At 46.8% G+C, this 22498-nt stretch overlaps 2 protein-coding genes across 4 annotated transcripts in view; both read right to left on the bottom strand.

The window, feature by feature from the left end:
* Positions 1-2988: 2988 nt before the first annotated feature.
* The window catches only part of TMIGD3 (transmembrane and immunoglobulin domain containing 3), an 83411-nt gene continuing 63901 nt past the window's right edge, over positions 2989-22498 (bottom strand). Inside the window, exons 1-7 of one of the 2 annotated variants that reach the window (NM_001302767.1) lie at positions 21075-21687; positions 11399-11505; positions 8659-9006; positions 6207-6273; positions 5379-5479; positions 4913-4971; positions 2989-3112 (exon numbers count right to left, since the gene is read on the bottom strand). In NM_001302767.1, the coding sequence (NP_001289696.1) occupies positions 3110-3112; positions 4913-4971; positions 5379-5479; positions 6207-6273; positions 8659-9006; positions 11399-11505; positions 21075-21424 (1035 nt within the window). In that variant the 5' untranslated portion in view covers positions 21425-21687 and the 3' untranslated portion in view covers positions 2989-3109. 2 annotated transcript variants of the gene reach the window in all.
* ADORA3 (adenosine A3 receptor) lies at positions 17813-21687 on the bottom strand. Of its 2 annotated transcripts, NM_001302768.1 has the most exons (3): positions 21559-21687; positions 21075-21261; positions 17813-18916 (listed from the first exon to the last, which is right to left on the bottom strand). In NM_001302768.1, the coding sequence occupies exons 1-3, from the start codon at positions 21560-21562 to the stop codon at positions 18313-18315; spliced, it is 795 nt and encodes a 264-aa protein (NP_001289697.1). In that variant the 5' UTR covers positions 21563-21687; the 3' UTR covers positions 17813-18312. The 2 variants fall into 2 exon arrangements, with proteins under 2 accessions (NP_001289697.1, NP_001098081.1); NM_001104611.2 differs by having other exon boundaries at positions 21075-21687.

The following is a 22498-nucleotide window of genomic DNA, read 5'->3' as shown; positions in this document are numbered from 1 at the left end:
TAATGGTTTTAGTAATTGCTATTTTCTGGGGAGTCCCTCTGATAACTGAGGGACTGAGGGGCAGAGATGGGAGGAAGTATGATTTCCTTTAAAAACCTTTTTTTTTTTTTTTTTTTTATAACTTTTGAAGTCCTTAATTTACCTTGTTGAGGATTTTCAACGAGCCTGATACCTAGTGTTCCCATTCCCCACCTGAATTCTAGACCAAGTGAGAAATAAGAGGACTCGGCAGATAGAAATCAAAGCAGCATCTTTATTACAAACATAGGAAAATATAAGCATAAACCCATAGCTGCAGAACCCTGAATTTCGTGCACTAAGGCAAGTCCCTGCCCCTCCCCACACCCCAAACGGCAGCTCAGCTGCCCTTAGGGTTGCGAAAGACACCGTGTGCTCTTGAAATCTGCACCCAAGGAATTAAAAAAAGGAAGGGGAAGGGCAGCGCAGTCACTTCTGGTTCCTACCCCCAGACTCACTCATTAGACAAATCACTCCACCTCAGCCAGGGCGTCCCTCACTAAGGAGTGCCCACCAACGGAGCTCAGTCCACGGGGAGGAAAGCTTTTTTTTACAAATCTCTCTTAAAAATACATTAAGTAATATTTTTGAGAATCAAGGTAAGAAAATTAAGGTTCAAAGAGATGAGATAATTTACCCAGTGTCTCCCAGCTAGTAAGCGGCAGAACAAAATTTAAGTCCTCTGACTTCAAATTCCTTGCATCTGGCCTCCACCGCAAGCTGTCCCAGAGCCCATACAGTGGCAGAGAAACTAGAAAGGTCAAGTTAGATGATCTATTCGAGAGAGTATGTTCGCTCTGAGATGGAGCAGCTGCTCTTGACAGCTGGATTTTGAGGGGAATACAGAGGAAGTGAGAGTTGATAAAGGAAGGGCTCCCTCTGTGGAGACCCGGTTTGGGGAAGTAGTCTTGGGACGAGATGGCAGTGCCACAGCGCGGTCGGCCGCTCGAGGGCAGCAGAGCGCCAGGAATGCCCTCCCCCGTGCTGGCTGTGGGATGTGTTGGTAGAGGAGGACTCAGTTTTAGCTGAAACTCTGCTGCTGCTGCTGCTGCTGCTGCTTCTGCTTCTGCTAAGTCGCTTCAGTCGTGTCCGACTCTGTGCGACGAGCAGACTTCAAACAATTCTACCAACTCTGAAGTTAGAAGCCATATCAGCTTTCCAGTTTAGAGCCAGTACCTTATGAACAGCTTGCAAGAAGATGTATAACCATCGTCCTATGGCCACCCAATACATGAAACATCAGGTTAATTCCTCTTCCCTGTTTTATTGAAACTTCCTAATTTTAACAGCACAACCCTGCATTTTCAAAGTCTTGATTTTTTTGTCTCCCTATCATGAAAAGTGGCACACAACTAGCCTTGCTGAAAGACAAAATGAATATATAATGGACCACAGATTCAGCAAGTCTTTGGTATAGGATTCCCAAAGGAAATAGTTTTCCAGATAGGTAAGTGTGCATCTTCCAAGATGTCTATGGATGTCTTCATCTGTCGTGGAAAATTGATGTCTGCTCTCTTGACTTATGTAGTAGGATATCCTAACCCACCCAGCCAAGGATGGATTAAAATGAGAGTGAAAGTGAAGTCACTCAGTCGTGTCCGACTCTTTGCGACCCCATGGACAGTAGCTTGCACCAGGCTCCTCCGTCCATGGGATTTTCTAGGCAAGAGTACTGGAGTGGGTTGCCATTTCCTTCTACAGGGAGTCTTCCCGACCCAGGGATCGAACCCAGGTCTCCCGCATTGTAGACAGACTCTTTACCATCTGAGCCACGAGGAAAGTCCCAAGGATGGATTGCTGTTTGCAAAACCGGTGGACTAGTGGCTTCTTTGTACAAATTCAACACATGGCCACAGGAGAAGGATTAGGATTGTTTAGTGGCTGAGGGAAAACACAGCACTTTTGATGTTGTTTGATCTGGGACTGGGGAGGGAAGGGACCGGCTGAGTGGGCATACAGAGGATGGCAGGAATGGGGTCCCCCTCCCTGCTCTTCCCATCAGCCTGCTTGTTGAGTAGCTTTGGGTTCCCTACCTATGCAGAGAGGGCTTAGGGCTGAAGGAACTGTGTTCTTAAAAGACTGTGAGAGCCTGGACCTAAACGTGCAGGTATATATAGAACCCTGTCCCAGGCCTGCCCAGACCAGATGCCATTGAGTGTCCTGAGCATGGAGACTGGCCAAAACCCTCTCAGGAGGGACTGGAAGAGCAGGGTTTTTATGAGGGCAGCAGAAGCAGTGGGGAGATTCCAGGGTCTGAAATGCAGGAGACACACTCTAGGGGGAGAGAGGTGTAGACGTGCAGGTGGAAGCTAAGAGTGTAGGTATCCTGGCATTCGTGACAGCACCACCTCACTTGCACCCACAGCTGCTGATGCCCTCGTCTCAATTTGTTTCCTGATGTGAATGAATATGTCTCTTAACTTATCACACTTTGGTTTCTTACTGATAAGAAGCAGTGTCCATTCAGTCTGGTGGCAGTTTCCCATACACTTCCCCAAACGGGTGGCAGTTTCCAAATCTTTGAGTCAAGAGACTCTGAGAACCTCTGATGTAGCCTCTCTCCCTTTCTTTGGGTAGAACAGCATGGAATACTAATTCAGAAGTAAACTGGAATATTATGCTTTAAACTTTTCTGCAAATACTTTCCCAGTGGTATCCTGAGAGAAGTTAGTCATACCTTGGAGTTCATTCAACACTGGGTCAGAGATTTATTGGCTAAGGAATACAGCAGAAGTGATCTCCTGGCCCCCTAATCGAGATCTGGCCCTCTTCTTCACTTTTGACTAGCTGGTTGCGTGAGAACTAAGATCTTGAAATGTTATCTGACTGTGGCATTGCTCAGGAGTGGCCGAGCACAACCCCTTGACTGCCTCTGTTCTTACCTATCTGCAAATGATCATTGGCGAGGTTAAAGCGGCCTCCAGAACACCTGAGATCAGAATCAGTCCGCAACTTGTGGGCCAGTTGTCATGGTGATTCTATTGTAGCATCATTTTATTTATGAACTTAATAAAAGAAATCTGCAGCCCCATCTGTTCAGTATGAGCCATCGCCTTTGGAGTCAGGACACGTGGAAGGGACTTCAAATTGTCTACTTTGTTGGAAATAGAAAAGGAGAATTGAATTGAGATTTATTGCCTACCTCTGCTGGGTGTTTCTGCAGCAAAAATGGCAAACTCTGTCATAGGGGCTTCACAGGGGCCCAACACCAAAGGTTGTTTTCAGAGTGAAAATCAGATGTCATGATTGAAAGGTCATCAGCTAGTTAGCAGCAAAGCTTGGTGCACGGGGCCTGCGTTCAGCTCTCACCGAGCTCTGGTGACACGAATGCAGCTGACTCCTTCAGAGCCCAGAAGGGACCCTGACTCAGGCTGCACGTTCCCGTTGCCTGAGCGTGAGAAAGCTGGCCGTGGCTAAACCAGATTGCACAATGCCCTGCTAGATAAGAATGAGGGCTGGGTTCCGTTGCTTCAACTTACATAGCACCATGCATCTCTCCTTTAGAGTACTTAGAGTTGACAGTTTCACGTGTGTGTGTGTGAGCGTGTGTCTGAGACGCTTTGCCTGCCTCCCACTCTACATTATAAGCTCCATGAAGACAAATGCTATTTCTTTGATTCAGCTGTGTATTTCAGAATCTGGTATGGTCATTGTTTATAGAATGAATGAATGAGTGAATGAATAAAAAATCCTGGTGAGTACGGGGTCCTCAACTTATACAGAAGTAAATAGACAAGTAATAAGTTGCTCTAGGTCATGCCTTAAAGAAGTGAAAATGGGTTTTGCAAAAACCTAGACTCCAATTGTGTCCCAAAGGGAGTGTGTGTGTGCTTAGTCACTCGATTATGTCCAACTCTTTTTGACCCCATGGACTGTAGCCCAACACCAATACTTTGGCCACCTGATGTGAAGAACTGACTCATTGGAAAAGATCCTGATGCTGGGAAAGATTGAAGGTGGGAGGAGAAGGGGATGACAGAGGATGAGATGGTTGGATGGCATCACCGACTCAATGGACATGAGTTTGAGTAAATTCTGGGAGTTGGTGATGGACAGGGAGGCCTGGTGTGCTGCGGTCCATGGGGTCGCAATACACGACAGAGCAACTGAACTGAACTGGACTGTAGCCCACCAGGCTCCTCCGCCCATGGGATTCTCCAGGAAGAATACTGAAGTGGGTAGCCATTTCCTTCTCCAGGGGATCTTCCCAACCCAGGGATTAAAACCCAGGTCTCCTGCATTGCAGGCGGATTCTTTACTAAGACCCCTGGGAAGCCCCCCAAAGGGTGTGATCTTGGGCAAAACCAAGCAAGATGTTGCTTTGTCTATATCCCACACCTCCACAGCTCTTAGATGGCAAAAAGCCAGCAATGCCATGGAAGCCACTGCTTTGAGTTCTTAGAGCTCCTGCTCTGGCCCCGGAGCCAAATTATCACCAAGCTTTGGGTTTCAGATTCGTCTGTCTGTAGACCCTTGTGTTTCATTAACAGATGTTTCTGGTTTGTTCGTGTTCTCTCATTCTCTAAAATGCTGTTTTCTACATTTCCATACCCAGAGGAGAGTGGAGTCTGTTTTATAGTTATGCCCACAGTCTCTCCATCACCCAAGGTATTTCTTTGGCTTCTGAGCATAAAAACAAACAAAAACCTATTAGCCAACTAGTGGCGCTTGGGTCTGATGCTGTCTCTACCCTGCATCCACTTGAGAAGTTAGCCGATTCCCCACATGGTGGCCTTGGGGATTCTGGCTTCTCTGAAGCGGCCCCACAGGAAAGATGGGCATATCTACACACCCTCTTCTGAACACAGTTCCTGTGTTTAGGAACAGGGAGCCCTACAGGTCAGGGAGCAGTGGGTACGGAACCCAGGACAGAAGAATCGAGGAGGGAACTTACCAGCGGCGTGGGGCTCGCAGAAGCTTGGCTGGTTTTCTGGTTTCTCGTTAGGCCTTTACCTGCAATCGCCCAAGGGAAGAAGGAGGCACAAAGCTTAAGGGCCACCCCTCCCTTGGTGCGAGGCCAGGCCTGAAGCCCTTGGGCTTGTCCTTTTCCACTGCCAACCACTCCCAGCCCTTCTCAGGGAGACCTCTCTACGCCTACTTGCCCAGGTGCTGCAGAAGCTCCCCAGTGGCTTAGTCCCCCTCCTCCCTGGTCTGCACATGCCTCCACAGTGCTCTCGGCCACCTCTCAGGGTGCCTTTGTGACCATGAAACAGAACTGCCCTCAGCCCGTGGACAGGCTGTGTGGGAATCCGGGGGTCCGGGCAATAGGAGGAGGGTCACATTCACCCATATGAGAACTGTTCCTTGACCCCTTTCATTTTCCCCAATTTCCACCACCCCTGCCCCAAACTTCTACCTACCCCTTCTGTTTCTTTGGTTTCTCCTCCTTCGGGACAAACGGCTGAATATGGAGATGATCCCTAAGCCCGTGATCAGTATGCAAATGATGAGAATGGACATCCTGGAAGGAATCACAGACAGTATCCATAGCTCTTGGAAGAAACCACGTTTAGGTTCTCTGCTCAGGATCCCCTTTCCTGGGACCTATCCCCTCTCCCAGACCGTGCTCCCATTCAGTTCCAGCAGCCCCTAGAAACCAGATTCTTTTAGAGCACCCATCTCCTCCAGATCACACATGATCACGCATGACTGGACCTGGGTTGGCTATCTGACACCAAGCCAGGCCCAGCCCCCTCCTCGGAGACTAACATGGGAGTGTGAGGATGCGGTCTTAGGCTGGGGGAACAGGGGGAAAAGAAACTCAGCAGCTACAAGTGGACTATCTTCTCCCAGGGCAGGGAAAAAAAAAAAAAAGAAATATAAGAGGGCAGTGGGGAGAGAGAAGAAGCAAACACGCAAAAGTGAAGCAGATTGAAGACAGAGATAAATCCTGATGATGCTCCCCATTTCTGAGCGTGGCCAGATCTCTGCCCCTGCATTTCTTCAGACACTGCTTTCTCCTTATGATGAAATCTCCGCTTTAATCAAAGTAGCCAGAGGGCATTTTTGCTGCTTGCGACCAAGAGCCCTAAACTGTGTTCTTTTGAAAGAAAGCAAACAGTCACACTGAAGACGGATAGCTCAAGAGGAGAAACGATACACAGCTGGAAAGTAGAGGGTGCAAACCCAGGGCCGTGTTGCATTGTTACTGCCCACCCAAAGCCCACTTGTCCCCTAAAGTTGCTCACCTGGAGTGATCTGCCTTGTGGACAACCTTGGAAGCCCTGCAGCTTCTGTTCTTATTGCCCGACAGGTCTGTGTCAGAAAGGATTTGTTGAGAGTCAAATAAGGCCCAAGCTCAGGCCCTTCCTTTGCCTTCTGCATCTCTGCACCTCTGCCTACCCTTCTCTCAGTCTCCAGAGAGTGAGTGCCCTGGGGGAGTACTGGGTCACATTCACCTGCACAGGGCGGAGTGAGTGAAAGGCACTCAGTCATGTCCGACTCTTTGCAACCTCGTGGACTATACAGTCCATGGAATTCTCCAGGCCAGAATACTGGAGTGGGTAGCTGTTCCCTTTTCCAGGAGATCTTCCCAACCCAGGGATCGAACGCAAGTCTCCCACATTGCAGGTGGATTCTTTTACAGCTGAGCCACCAGGGAAGCCCAGTGGGTAGCCTATCCCTCCTCCAGAGGATCTTTCTGACCCAGGAATCAAACCGGGGTCTCTTGCATTGCCGGCAGATTCTTTACCAACTGAGCTATCAGGAAAGCCCGCAGAAGGCGGATGGAACAAGCCAAGGGCTGAAACCCAGCCCATAGAGTTTGCCAAACTATATACCCTGCCATTGAGTTCCATGCACTGGGAGGAAGGGCACCTTTTCCAGATTTGCACAAAGGTTCTATGTTGACTAAATATGGCCCTTGGTTAGAGAGGCTGACAGCTGTGAGAGGGGACTGTCAGAGGCACCAGAGTGCCAGTCCTGTCCTTAAGGAGCTGACCAGTAGGTAACGTAATTGCCACATTGTGTTTCTGACACCTATCAAAACCCAGCAAGAAAAGGCCACCATGGTCACCCGCCTTGCCCCTATGAGAAGATCAGGGGATGGGGTGTGTGTGTGTTTCATTTAAACTGAAGAGCTCATTTAGGTGGGACTTCTCTCATCCTGAGTCTAAAACTCAGGACAGACTACACATTTAATAATAACATATAATAATTAATTAATTTAATAATAAATTATTAATTAAATAAATATTAATAATTTATTTAATTAAATAAAAGCAGAACCACACAAAGTAGAAACACGGTAGGTGTGAAGGATGTCACATTTTCGGTAAGATGTGTGCTGAAGAAATTACCAGCTGGTCAAATGTGAGCAGGGCTCTCCAGTATCAGGAGGAGGCTTCCCCAAGCCTCCCTTATGCCCTTTGCTGTGTTTTCCTACTGGCATTGTCCTCTGATGAAGCTAGAAAAAGATCTCCCTTCTAATTTTTATTTATTTATTTATTTTTGGCTGTGCTGGGTCTTCACTGCTGTGAGGGCTTTTCTCTAATTGCGGCAAGCGGGGGCTACTCTTATTTGAGGTGCATGGGCCTCTCATGGCAGTGGCTTCTCTTGTTGCAGAGCACTGGTTTCAGGGCTTGTGGGCTTAAGTAGCTGCAATTCCAGGTCCACGGTTTGTGGGATCTTCCTAGACCAGGGATTGAACCCGTGTCTCCTGCATTGGCAGGCAGATTCTTATTCACTGAGCCACCAGGGAGCCCAAGACATCCCTTCTAGAAATGGAAATAAGGAGAAGCCACAGGGGGGCGGGGGTGGGGAGGGAGGAAAGGAAAGAAAAAAAGGTAGAGTAATGCGCCTGAGAGAGGTTTTCTGGTGTAAAGGGAGGTTTTCAACATTGGACAGAAGGACTTTGGGGAACAAATGGAGCCCCTATCCCTTCTGCCTGGCCCAAAGGAGCAACATACTAGCTTAGACAGACTTGCCCCTCCAGGCTGCTCCACCCATGCCCTTCCAGCTGCCTTCAGGAGAAAAGTGTACCCCTTAAAAGAAACCATTGACCTCTTGGACAATATTTCTCTGTATATTATAAAATTATTTAAGTGCACAATTTTTGAGGGTGCTTGCCCGGGTGCCTGTGTGCTTGCAAAGTCGCTTCAGTCATGTCCAACTCTCTGTGACCCTATGGACTATAGCCTACCAGGCTCCTCTGTCCATGGGATCCTCCAGGCAAGAATACTGGAGTGGGTTCCATTCCCTTCTCCAGGGGATCTTCCAGACCCAGGGATCGAGCCTGCGGTTGTTATGCCTCCTGCATTGGCAGGCGGGTTCTTTACCACTAGTGCCACCTGGGAAGCCCGGCCAGGTGCCTAGACCACTTTTTACAGCCTCAGCCACCTCTCAAGAAGCGAATATTCAAGATTCTAGTCCACAAGGCAAAGCTCTCACACTGGTGAGCCGCCCAAATCAGATGGCTGTGAGGGGAGAGAGGTCCTTAAGAGCACGCTGGGGCCCAGGCACCCTCCCCTTCCCCCAAATTCCCAGTTAATCATCAGCAGCATCAGCAGCCACCAACTCTGGAGGGAGGGAGGGACCAGGTTAACCCAGAGAACAGAGTTGGCGCACAATGAGTATTTACCTCACCAGCTGCCACCCACCGCCATGGGTCACCCCCAGCTAGACCCACAATAGCTTCCTTACCTTGCCCAGACCAGAAATTGTTGGTGATGGCTCTTCTGTCATCGGTCACAACCAGCTCTGTAAAGTCCATGTCATCTCTGGCAAAGTCACGCTGGATGCCACACCAGTACCAGCCCGTATCCTCCTTGGTCAGGCAGGACACAGTGACAATGAGTTGGTTTCCTGTGTCCCTCAGGGCCACGCGGTCGGTGCTGTTGGGTGTGAAGGCGATGATGTTGCAGTAGTACCGGAAATAGCCTCGACACCAGTACTTGGGGTGGTCCTTATAGTGGGTGTCGTAGTTGCAGATGGCGGAAGCTGTGTCCAGCACAAAGCTTTCCTTGACCTTCTCGTCCATGACCATGGCATCTGTGAAAACACACGGACAAACACCATCGTTCTTTTAAACACATCTCAGCCCCTGTACCCTGGAGGAAAATTAATGAAAGCATTGGAGGCAGATTTTTGCCTGTTTTGGGGTTGGCAACCAGCTATTAGAGGTTGAACAGTGTTCCCCTAAAATTTATGTGTTGAAGTGGTAACCACCCAGTGCTTTTTAAAAATAATCTTATTTATTTATTTTTGGCTGTGCTGGGTCTTCACTGTGGCACGTGGACTTTCTCTAGCTGCAGGGAGCGGGGACTACTCTCTAGCTGCGGTACTCGGGCTTCTCACTGTGGCGGCTTCTCTTGTCGTGGAGCACGGGCTCTAGGGCACGCAGGCTTCAGTAGTTTCAGCTCCCAGGCTCTAGAGCACAGGCTCAATAGCTGTGGCCCACGGGCTTCATTGCTTCACAGCGTTTGGGACCTTCCCAGATGGGGGATTGAACCCATGTCTCCTGCATTCACGGGTGGATTCTTGACCACTGAGCCACCATGGAAGCCCCACTCGGGACTTTAGAATGTGACTGTATTTGGACTTAGAACCTTTAAAGAGGTAATGAAGTTAAAGTAGGGTCATTAGAATAGGCCCCAGTCCAATCTGACTGGTGTCCTAATAGAAAAGGAGATCAGGACACAGACAACAGAGGGATGACTATGAGCACAGTGAGAAGGGGGTCCCCTGCAGGCCAAGGAGAGAGATCTCAGGAGGAAGCAAACCTGCTGACAGCTTGATCTTGGACTTCCAGCCTCCACCACCGTAAGGAAACAAACGTCTGTTGTTGCAGCCACACAGTCTGAGTTTGTTACAGGAGGCCTAGCAGACTAACACAGCAAGCCTGGAGAAGGATTTTCCCTGCTCTAAGAGCAGGGAGAATACCTATGCCCCTCTGAAAGACTTCAGGAGGCCTCTCCTGTGGTTTGCAGGGAGGGTGGAAGAGCCTGAGGCCTACTGTTAGTAGATTCTCTGCCCCTAGCTCCCACTCCCTGCCCCGCTTCACCTTGGCACCCTTGAAAGGAAAGTAAGGGGGTTTGAGACAGAAACAAACCCACAGACATAGGAAACACTACAGTTACCAAAGGGGAAAGGACAGGGGGAGAAGAAAATTAGGAGTTTGGAACTAACAGATACACACTACTATATATAAACAGCTAAACAACAAAGACCTATTGCATGGTACAAGGAATTATATTCAGTATCTTGTAATAACCTATAATGAAAAAGGATCTGAAAAATATATATATGTGTGTGTGTGTGTTCACTTAGTTGCTCAGTTGTGTCCAGCTCTTTGCAACCCCATGGACTGTAGCCTGCCAGGCTTCTCTGTCCATGGGATTCTCCAGGCAAGAATACTGGAGTGGGTTGCCATGCCCTCTTCCAGGCGATCTTCCCAACCCAGGGATGGAACCTGCAGCTCCTGAATTGCATGCAGATTCTTTACTGCTGAGCCACCAGGGGGGCCCCAGATCAACTATACTTCAATAAAAAATTTTTTTTTAATTTAGAAAAAGAAAAAGTAAGGCAGTTTTGAGGCTTCTGCCGGCTGTACAGGACTGAAGACAGAGGCGTCCGGTTCTGCTCTATCCTCAGGGGCTAAGAACTTCATGTTTCCTCTGTGCTAGACCGGTGTGGGCACCTCTGTCATCTCAAGATGTTGCATAAAAAGGAAGTCATGCAGGCCTCATCCAGCTTGACGGTGGCTGGGGAAGTGTTTGACCAAGGAGATGAGATGGCTGAGAGAGCCCAGCCTTCCCTTAGCCTTCCAGATGTGCAATGGGGCCCCTCAGTGCTGCCTCCAGAGTAGCCTGCAGCGGGTGTTACCAGCCCACAAAGCAGACTCGTGTCTTGATGTCACTTGACAGGCTATGATATTTTGTTCTCATATGGACCCCGTGAGAAAGATCATGTGATAATCAGTTCACCAGCCTCGATGCTGACCCAGAGAGAGGTGCAGTAAATTCAGAGATCACAAGGCTGGAGGAGGGCAGAGCTGGGGTCAGCCTGGTCCTCTGACCTTCTCATCTTTGGGGGCAGGTATGTGCAGAAAGAGGGAAGTCCTGTCCTCATATATCAGCACAAATGTTTTTAAAGGAAGAAGGGGAGAGGGAAGGGGAACTTACACTGAGAATACAGGGCCTTCATTTTAGCTGAGGGTTTCAAATTCCCTACAACCCTTTTATCGGATTGAAGAACAAGGACTAATTTGGACAAGATTTATTATTTCACCACCTTTTATTTTCTCATCCGGCTCCTTTGGTGGCTTGCACTTATTAATAAGCAGGAACTCCAGGTAGGAAAGGAAAAGCACTAAGTTTAGGGTTAGGATGCACAGCCTCTGGGAAGTTTGGAGGCCTGGAGATGATCCTTCCCCATCTCTTACCTGAAAAGACAGTCAAAGAGAGCAGAATGAAGAGCCTCATGACTGGAAAGAAGTGAATCCTCAACTGGGATGACCAGATGGACCCAGGGGCCTTAGGAATCCTGGATCTGTTTAAAGGAAACAGATATCTTTGAGTTGAAGATGCTTTTATCCTGTTTGGAGAGACCAGGAAAAAGAAGGACCAACCAGTTAATCCAAGAAGTGCTGCTACGTACAGGTATCCCCGTTGTGCACTGCACAAGGGCTCTTCAGCAGAGGGAAGCCATTTGCAGACATAAACTTACAGAGTAAAATGATAAAATTCTGGGCTTCCTGGTAAAGCCCAAAACACAGAAGAGCTCTCGCTCCTGGATACGTCTGCTCTGGCACACCAGGCACACTCCTGAATCCAAACCATCCCCGGCACGCCTTCGTCTGTGCAACTGTGCACTGTCCTGCACAGTGGTCCAGGCACCATCCAAGGTCAGGCCTCTTGTTCACCACTCTTGGAGGCCCAATTCCTATTTAGCTGAGAGGAAGACCAATAAGGAGATTCATAACTATCCTGCCTTCCAGGAGAACACTTCAGCCTCATCCAGGGAGAGTGGCTAGAGGGTAGAGCCTGAAGCAGACATGCTGGTGGCCGGAGCATGTGAGCAGGTGAAAGTGTGGGTTCTGGGGCATCAATAGCCAGGCTGCACCTACAGACATCCTGAAAGCCTTCTTGGGACACATCAAGGCTGTCCGTGCGATAGATGCTTCCCGTGATGGGACCCATATGGTCTGGCTACTGATTTTTAAAGTTGGAATTATGGAACCACGCTCAGGTGAATTTAAGCTGAATGCTTATGTATCACACCCAGAGCTAGCACTTCTCCTCAAGGGTTGGACGTGGTGATTGTCCAGGTTTTCAATAATGTCCGCTCCTGAGCAAGGAGAGCCTTTCTCTATTCACACCAAGTCAGCACTGGGCCAGCAGCAGGCCTGCATCAAGGGAGGGGTTTTGCTTATATTGCCTCATTTATTCTTCAAGAAACCTTTGTGAGGTCAACAATTAAACTGCCAGGGGGACAAAATGAAGCAGCACTCTGTAGATTCAAAGGGGCTTGAGAGGCATACTCCCTGGAGGAGGGCACAGCAGCCCACTCCAGTGTTCTTGCCTGGAGAATCCCATGAACAGAGGAGCCTAGTGGGCTACAGTCCATAGGATAGCAAAGAGTCAGACATGACTGAAGCAACTGAGCACACATGCAAGAGAAACATACTAACAAATAGTAATATATGGAACTTAGTAATAGGAGAAAATTCTGGATTTTGAATCCTGGCAGAAGCAAACAATTGAGAAAATGTGGACAGTGACTAGATAGATGATGATATTAAGAAATCATTGTTGTGGACACTGGGGGAAGGAAAGAGTGGGACAAATGGAGAAGGTAGCACCGACATATGCTCACTACCGTGTGTAAAATAGATAGCTGGATAACACGGGGCCAGCCTGTACTCTGTGGTGACCTAGAGAGGTGGGATGGGGAGAGGGACACGCAGCTCAAGAGGAAGGTGATAGATGTATAATTATGGCTGATTTTCACTGCTGTATGGCATAAACCAACACAACACTGTAAAGCAATTTTCCTCCAATTAAGAAAGAATTTTTTTTTAAGTGAGAATAAAAGAAAAGGAAACACTGTTACTCTTTTTCCAGATGTGATAATGACATTGTCATAGCCAGCCTCTAAGATGGCTCCTGATATACGTGCCACTGTGTAATTCCCTAGACTTGAATCAGGGCTGGCCCAGGTGATCAATAAAATACGGCAGAAGTGATGGCATACGGCTTCCAAGGCTAGATCATAAAAGATGTGCAACTTCCATCTCAGAGGTTGTACTGCTTTCTTTCTTTCTTTCAGAAGTCAGCTGCCATGTTGTGGGGACTTTCAAGTGGAACTGTGGAAAGGCCATGAGGAGAGGAACCAGCTTGCTAGACATGGACGACCCACCTTGAAAGTAAATCCTCCAGCACCATCGAACCTCCAGATGAATGCAGACCCAGCAACTTTGTGAGAGACCTCAAGCATGACCTGCCCAACCAAGATGCTCCTGAATTCCTGACCCATCAAAACCACAAGAGATAATAAAGAATTATCATGTTAAGCCTCTAAGTTTGGGGGTATTTCATTAAATCACAATCAGTAATTGATATTGTGGGTTTTTTGTTTTTTTTTTTTTTTAAGTAGGCCCTTATCTCTGAGAAAACCCACATGTAAAACATTCAGAATTGCTCAGAGCTTGTACCGTGAAACCAAAGAAAGTGCTAACCAAAGATTGTGCACAGTATCAGGAAAATACCTAAGACATGAAAAAGTAACATTCTAAAGCAAATGCCAGGCTCAGAGTGCAGAGAATAAACAGATGCATCTATTAGCATTCTATTATTTGGTATAATTAGTTCTATTGCTCCCTCTTAGGGGGAGAGTTAATTTTCACTCTATTTGATATGTAAATAAGAAAGTAAACAGGTAATAAGAATAAGCTACATTTTAAAAATACTTTTTAAAAATACAAACCAAAATGCTTACAGATGAAATAATCTGATGTCCAAAATTTCAAAATAACCAGGGGAGGGGCCATTAATGAAACAAGGTTGGCTGTGAGCTGATCAGTATTAAAGCAAGATAATAGTTATATGAGCCTTTGTTATTATAGTCTCTCCACTGTTGCGTGTTTGGAATTTTTCATAATAAAAAGTAAGAAGCAAGAAGACAAGCAAAACATTGACACAGATATTACTAGTCTCACTTTAAAAATAAGAAAAATTGAGGCTTAGTTTAAATAAGGCTAAGTTTAAATTCATACAGCTTCTATAGCCACCATGAGCTAATGCTAAATCTGAAAGAAAAAACTGCTGTCCATCTCTTGATTGTGCTTCCCCAGTAGTAACAAGACTGCAAAACTGTAGAGCACTTCAGAGATTACAGAGACTTTACATACGCCACGCCCACCGAGTGGCCGGGGCAAGATGCAACCCGATGCAACCCGACTTTTCTCATTTCCATCTTACCCATTATAGTAACTAAGGGCAGAGTTGCTGTAGAAAATGTGCATCTAGTTCTAAGAAACAGAAGGTACAAATGGACCATGGCCAAACCATATATAAAAATAGAAGTCTGGCCCACAACCAGCCCAGGAAACCAGCCCCTTATCTATAGTAACTGGCCCAGGAAGCCAGCCTGATATAAACCAGACGGATCGGAAGTCAGACCATTATTTCTAGTAACAATCCAGAAAGCCAAACAATAATCCCTGTAACAATTGGCTCCGCATGGCCAGGGCTAGATGAATAACTGACACCATCCCTAATTTTTGTCCTGCTTCCAACTAAAGACCAGCCCTAACTCACCATGCAGGATGCCCCACTTTTAGTCAGCCCACTGCAGTCTCCCCAGACCAATGGTCTCCAGTCAGGGTGCATCTGAAGCCTTCTTTCTTCCACCATAAAACCATCCCACTCTTCTCCTGCCTTTGAGACTCTGTCAGAGAGCAACGGGCAGTAGTTTCCTGGTGGCTCAGAGGCTAAGGGATCTGCCTGCAACACAGGGGACCTGGATTCAATCCCTGGATTGGGAAGATTCCCTGGAAAAGGGAATAGCTACCCACTCTAGTATTCTTGTTTATGGGGTCACAAAGAGTCAGACACGGCTTAGTGACTAAATCTTAGTGGCTGACTCCTTCTCTCTAGAAAGCTCAGAATAAATAGCCTTCATTTGTTCTCATTTTGTTGGCCTTCACTATTTTCTATTGTTAATAAAGAGAAAAAAATCGGGTAAATAAGCCAGCTACTCAACATCTACCTTTGGTCCAGTGAATCTGTGTGGAAGAGGAGGAGGAGGAAAAACTTGATTTTGTCTGGGTGGTCTCTTTACCTTATTCCTTTAAAATGAAAGCCCAACAGCCACCTTTGACAATATGGCACCCCACTCCAGTACTCTTGCCTAGAAAATCCCATGGACGGAGGAGCCTGGTAGGCTGCAGTCCATGGGGTCTCGAAGAGTCGGACACGACTGAGCGACTTCACTTTGACTTTTTACTTTCATGCATTGGAGAAGGAAATGGCAACCCACTCCAGTGTTCTTGCCTGGAGAATCTCAGGGACGGGGGAGCCTGGTAGGCTGCCATCTATGGGGTCACACAGAGTCGGACACGACTGAAGCGACTTAGCAGCAGCTGAAGGGAGGAGCCAGGAGACAGACACAGGGAAACTTCTGTGACGCTAATCTTTAAACCTGAAACCAGGGTGGTTCTCACTACCTCTAGGCCAACTCCTCACCAGTGAGTCTTGCTTCATCCTTTTTGAGTTCACGCCTAAAGATACTTCACTGAAAGGCTTCTTCTGAGCTGGGAGAGCCCCTGAGCTCAAGAGATTCTCACTGACTCCCAAGATATGACTTCCTACAAGGCTTCAGTGGGTTTGCTAAGCAGTGAATATCAGAAAGGAAAAGAGAGAGAAGGAGGGGAGGAGGAAAAAGGGAAATAAAAGTTTTTCTGAAACTCAGGAGCTGCAGCTTGTCTGATGACACCAAATGACTCAGGACAGACTGCTGCCTTATTTTGAGAGAAACAGTTCCTTTAAGTCTTCCAAAAAAGGCACAGGTCAATGTTGCTACAGCAACTGGGTTAGAGGCTGAGATCTAACTAGCATGTCCCTCAAGTCTCAAATTGAGTGAGACTCAGGTGAGTTGTTGGCAGACCAGTGTGCCAGGAATACCCATCACCCCCGAGTAAACCCAGGGCCTCATCCTGGAGGAACATCTTCACTAAACCATAAAAATTAATTCAGGGGGAAAAGGCTGAAATCAAACAAAGGGATACCATTAAGAAAAAATTGGAGGTAGCAGAGACTTGCTTTTTTGAAACAAAAAAGATCCCCCAAAACATTTGATGGGGAGCTTGTCGGGAACAAAGTCCCCTTCTATATATCCAGGGACCCTCAGGAATGGGGGTGGGCATTCCAGTCTTCTTCCTCTAATGCAGGAGTGTGAATGGTACCAGGAAGTGGGTGGGTGGGGTGACCAAGTGGGTTTGGCATTAGTAGAAAAGAACATGCAAACTTTAAACATCCCAGATAGTGCTGATTCTGCCTGGGCTGACAAAAGGAGACGCAAGAACATTTCCCTGAAGTGAAATGTTAACAAGATAAATATGGTTATCAGGCTCTGGCCTAAGATTAGGGTCAGGATAATCTCTCAGGACTAGTTGAGAATTAATAAGAAGCACATTTTCAGTACACGTATCCTCTCTGATGTGGTTTAACTGAAATCCCCAGCTTGCTGTTCTCATCACGTTAACATACGTACTGTATTGACTTGGGACTGAGCATCCACAGCTGCAAATTTAGACTGCCTAATCAGAGATGCCACCTCCAAATTCCAGGGCCACACACAATGCCCAAATGACATGACTAGCATTCTATTCCTGTCTGGTGTGTCAACAGGAAACAGCAACTAAGGCAAAAACAAACAAACAAACAAAAAATAAAAAAACCCAGCAGTACTCAAGTATACAAACCATAGCTTGTACTCGCAATTCTGATAATTGTACATAAGGTGAACTTAAGAGTTTGGGCTTTGTAGAAGTTGCAAGTCCCGCTGCATGTCTAAGGATAGGTAGCAAGAATGTTGGGTTCTCCCATAAAGCAGGGCTGCCTTGAAATCCTGGTGCTCATACTGATTAATTATGTGATTGTGGACAAGTTACTTAAACTCTCTGTACCTCAGTTTTTTCTTCTGCAAAATAGAGATGGTAGTGAGGATGGGACCTCAAAGACTATCAGGACCAAAAGAGAGAACACATGTAAAACAGTACATAGCAAGTGAAAATGTTAGTCGCTTAGTTGTGTCTGACTTTTTGTGACCCCTTAGGCTGTAGCCCACCAGGTTCCTCTGTCCATGGGGTTTTCCAGGCAAGAATACTGGAGTGGGTTGCTATTTCCTTCTCCAGGGGATCTTCCTGACCCAGGAATCGAACCCGAGTCTCCCACTTTGCAAGCAGACTCTTTACTGTCTGAGCCACTAGGAAAGTATATACAACATGCTCAACAAATAATATTAATAGCTGTCTGGTGTCTCTTTTTGCCCCTCTCCCACTATTCCTATTAAAATAAAATACCAGAGGAAATAATTTAAGACTCATGTCTAAGAGAGAATTGTTTCTTCTCTAACCCTTGATGAATGGTTCAGAAAGCTGACAAATACTCTGATCAGTCCAGGAAAAAGGTGCAGAGTGTGCTGGGGCCAGGGGTGAGGGTCTCAGAATTTACACAGAATTTATAGGAGAAGGTGTCACATGGCATCACATAGCAAGCAGGCTGAGTGCCAGGAGCAGCCAGCTGGGTTTTCCAGCCCCAAGTGACCCTGACCCTCAGCAGAGAGTTATAAAAAAGTTAGTTATCATGTTTTATTCATTCCATACATTTACAGCTGAATCCAGAAAGTTAAGTTCCCCTTAAACGTAATTCAGTCCTTGCATTCCATCATCTTCCAGGCAACTGCTGAGAGCAGGGTTCTCTGCTTAGTTCCACAGTGAAGCGGAACTGAGTCACCATCATGTACATATCAAGCCCGATCAGTCCCCTTTTGTCAGTAAGTCAATGAAGGATCCTTCAGATTCCATAACTTCTGTTAGAGGAGAAGACACGTAGCAGTAACAATGGAGCACTGTCCTCAAGTCAGATACCCAGAAAAGAAGGACATGAAAAAAAGAAAAAAATGAATTAGAGAAAGAAGACATTGGGAAGGACATAGAGGCAACCAGCCAAATGCTTTCCGCATCAGTAGGAGGAATCAAAGACATGAGCGGGAGACATCCCAGGTAGAAAGGCCCTCAAGTGTTGATGCCGAATCTGAAGGTCAATGAGATGGACAGCCATCTTTCGTGGATAGCTACTCAGAAGTCTGCTCAATGCTTGGGTCCATGGACTTAGAGGGCTGGCAGATCACACAGGCTTTGAGGATCAAGAGATAGGTTTCCTTGAACTTCTTTATTTTATAAGCATAGACGATAGGGTTCATCATGGAGTTGGCGTGGGAGAGCAGGATGCCCAAGTACAGCACAATTTGTGGCACTTCACCGTTAAAGTAGATGATACAGTTGATGATGGACAAAGGCAGCCAGGACAAAGCAAACAAGAAAAGAACCAGTGACAGAGACTTGGCTGTCTTGAACTCCCGTCCATAGAATGCACCTGTCTCTTTGGAGCCAGAAAAGTTCTGACTGAGTCGGTTCCGGATGACATAGAAGATATCGAAGTAGATGGCACACATGACAACCAGGGGAATGAGAATCCACGTGAAGAAACTGAAGTAGACCATGTAATCCATCCTCATGACCGAACGGAATTGGCAGGGTAGGAAGGTAAGATTTTTGTCTGCTGAGCTCAGTTTCATGTTCCAGCCAAACATGGGGGTCAATCCCACCAGGAATGACACCAGCCAGCAAAGGCCCAGAGCCAACCATATTCTTCTTTGCGTGGTGACTCTCCTGTATCTGTTTGCATGGAAGAGAGTCAGTGAGTTCACAGCAGAAATTGCTAACGGGTGGGGGGAGATGGAGCTGGACTGTTGGGATTCTATGGTTTCAACTAAACTCTACTGGATATGAAGACAAGATGAGAAGAGAAAAATCCAGCAAAGTTTTCTGGGCACTTTTCTAAAGAAGTACAATCTACAATACATCAGGAGTATGTTGCCAAGGGCTTCCCTACTGGCTCAGTGGTAAAGAATTCACCTGCCATGTAGGAAATGCAGGTTCGATCCCTGGGTTGGGAAGATCCCCTGGAGGAGGAAATAGCAACCCATTCCAGTATTCTTGCCTGGGGAATCCCATGGACAGAGAAGCCTGGTGGGCTATAACCTATAGGGTTGCAAAAGAGTCAGACACGACTTAGTGACTAAAGAACAGCAACAATATGTTGCCGGCAATTGGGGTTTGCATGTCCCTCTCACAGCGCCATTTCCAGCCCAAGAATTCTTCAATTCCTGGGAGGTAAGAGTTCTTGAAGTCTCCTAGGATCACCTACCTGAGAAGAAGTAATCTGCTCAAAGCATGTTTTCCTGCTGCGTTCAGCACTATTTTTTTTGGCTGTCATGCTGACATCCATCATTCAGACTCTGCCTCTCCCACACTTCCCCTCTACCTGTGTCTGTCCCTGCTTCTCTATGTTTTTCAAACACTTGATGTTTGAATTAGAGACGCTGCTGCTGCTGCAGCGTCACTTCAGTCATGTCCAACTCTGTGCAACCCCATAGACGGCAGCCCACCAGGCTCCCCCGTCCCTGGGATTCTCCAGGCAAGAACATTGGAGTGGGTTGCTATTTCCTTCTCCAATGCAGGAAAGTAAAAAGTGAAAGTGAAGTTGCTCAGTCGTGTCCAACTCTTAGCGACCCCATGGACTGCAGCCTGCCAGGCTCCTCCATCCATGGGATTTTCCAGGCAAGAGTACTGGAGTGGGGTGCCATTGCCTTCTCCGGAGTTAGAGTCTATGGAGCTGCAAAAGTTGTGTTGAAGTTCTTCCAGGACCTTAAAAGACTCACCCAATCAGAAGTCACCATTTCTCCTTAAACTATTCATCCTGATAACATTCTACACAGACTACAAGAAGAAAGTGGATTTTATTAAGTACTGGCTATGTACTCAGTAGACTTTCTCTCAATGAAATCTCATGACAAACCCGGGATATTCTTATGACAATCTCCATTTCATTGTCGGTAATGCTGCAGATGAGAGTAGTGACAGCTACGATTTACTGAGCACAGACTCTTTGTTGACATTTTTCAAAGAGCTTTACATTTATTAACTCACTTGACCTTACCAGGAAGGTGCAATTATGATCCCCATTCTATGGGCAAAAAAAATGAAGCAGACAAGCAACTTGTAGAAGCTTAAAGTGATGGAACTAAAATTGAATGGAGGACAGTCTGAGTTCAGAGCATTGCAACACCATGCTGAAGAACTAAGACACAGAAAGTTAAATAACTTGCCCAAGATTAGACCTCAAGATCTGAGATTTGAACTAATGCTTGTTTGTATCCGAAGTCGTCTATAGCTCCCTCACCATGCTCTTTCCCCAAGAGAAGAGAGGAGCAACAAGGGAGCAGTGTGATTCAGGACACCTGGGGAATTAGTCATTTGGCACTCTATTCTGTTCACATGGTCACACGAAAAGTTGTTACTACTTTCTGCAATGGAGAACTTTTTTGGTCCCCTTCGCATCATGGAAGAGGAAGCAAAATTACAATAACTTTAAAATAGCCTACATTTGTAAATGACAGAACCATCAGTGTATCTCTTTTTTTCTCTCAGCTTATCATCCAGCATGTTTCTATCATTTCTAATAATCAAGAGCATTTTTCACTAATTAAAGATGGATCAAGTTTTTATCATCTTTAGCCTCTGCCCCAGGGGATATGGAGCAGGTACTCCCTATCAGTGGGGTAGGGGGGACTGGAGGATTCCTCATTCCTTGTTCCCAAGTCTCTGCTTATCATTGCTAAACCCTTCACACATCAAATGGTGAAAAGAACCACTTTCAAGCTCAGAGGCCAATTTGGATTTGTTTCCACTTAAAGTCTTGGATCTGGACTTGTAGCTCCATTTCCCAGACACTTATATCACCACTGACACCACTCCTCTTTAGGCAAGTTACCTGACTGTGAGCTTGACCCGCAGGTATCGGTCCACGGCAATGGCTAGCAAGGACATGATGGATGCGTGGGTGAAGATCATCAGCAAGCAGGTCATGAGAAGGCAGCTATAAAAGTGGATTGTGACACCCAGGCTGATGACAATGGCCAAAGGCATAACCAGCACCCCAACAGCAATGTCAGCCAGAGCTAGGGAGACAATGAAATAGAAGGTGGTGGTCTGTAGGCTGGGGTTCAGTTTGACCACCCAGATGACCAGAACGTTGCCCACTATGGCGCAGAGCCCGATGAGAATCTCCACAGAGATGTAGGTGACGCTGGCCAAGGACACGGCAGTACTGTTGACAGGCATCTCGTTTTCCAAGAGGAAACTCCCAGGTGAGTAGTGTCCCAACAAGATCTGTGTGGGCCAGTCCACCTAGCTCTTGCCACACATCCTGCCAGAGGTCCAGGTGTAGCAGCCACAGTCCAGAACTCACAACTCACCCATTCCTTCTCTTCTCTGGTGGCACCCTGCCTCCTTAGAGAGATTTCATCACACGGCCATCATTTCCAGCCCTGACACAGGCGACACATCTCCAAGCTTGCAGAAGTCTGGGGAGGACAGTTCTCTGTGATAGAATGTGAAAGTGCAGCTGCTCTTAGTTCCCCTGCCCCTGGAGGGCTACCCACACTCCATCGAGATAAGCAACGCTCTTTAGTGGTGTTTCAGGAAGTGAGATGGGCCAAGAGGAAGCACAGAGCTAGGAACACTCAGCAAGAAGATGGAAAGTAGGGGTGGAAGGATGTTTGCAGCATGAAGAATCCTCAGCGTTTATTTACTCAGGGACTAAATAAGAATGTCACACTGGGTGGAAAAGGAACTGGGAGCACTGACTATGTAATAATATTCTGGCTTTCTGCTGACTTAGCAGAGGCTAAAAAAAAAAACACAGAAGAAAAGAAGTAGACTCTGGTTTTGTTGTTGTTCAGTCACTACGTTGTATCCGACTCTTTGCAATCCCATGGACTGCAACACACCAGTCTTTCCTGTCCTTCTCTATCTCCCAGAGTTTGCTCAAACTCATGTCCACTGAGTCAATGATGCCATCCAACCATCTCATCTTTGGTCGTCCCCTTCTCCTCCTCCTGCCCTCAATCTTTCCCAGAATCAGGATCTTTTCCAGTGAGTCAGCTCTTCACATCAGGTGATCAAAGTACTGGAGCTTCAGCTTCAGCATCAATACTTCCAGTGAATATTCAAGGTTGATTTCCTTTAGGATTGACCTGTTTGATCTCCTTGCTGTCCAAGGGACTCTCAAGAGTCTTCTCCAACACCACAGTTCAAATCATCAATTTTTTGGTGCTCAGCCTTGTTTATGGTCCAACACTCACATCTGTACATGACTACTGGAAAAACCATGGGTTTGACTAGATGGACCTTTAT

Source organism: Bos taurus, chromosome 3, assembly GCF_002263795.3.
Source record: "Bos taurus isolate L1 Dominette 01449 registration number 42190680 breed Hereford chromosome 3, ARS-UCD2.0, whole genome shotgun sequence".
NCBI classification, from domain to species: domain Eukaryota; kingdom Metazoa; phylum Chordata; class Mammalia; order Artiodactyla; family Bovidae; genus Bos; species Bos taurus.
The sequence above is the reverse complement of the archived record's forward strand: the minus strand, read 5'-3'. Positions and strand labels throughout refer to the sequence as shown.

What these genes read in the sequence shown, in the direction of transcription:
- ADORA3 (NM_001104611.2), bottom strand. Translation starts at nt 21,424, where the DNA reads ATGCCTGTCAACAGTACTGCCGTGTCCTTGGCCAGCGTCACCTACATC. An exon ending in CGGGTCAAGCTCACAGTCAG is followed by an intron (nt 18,917 to 21,074) that starts GTAACTTGCCTA and finishes CCATGCAAACAG; the next exon opens with ATACAGGAGAGTCACCACGC.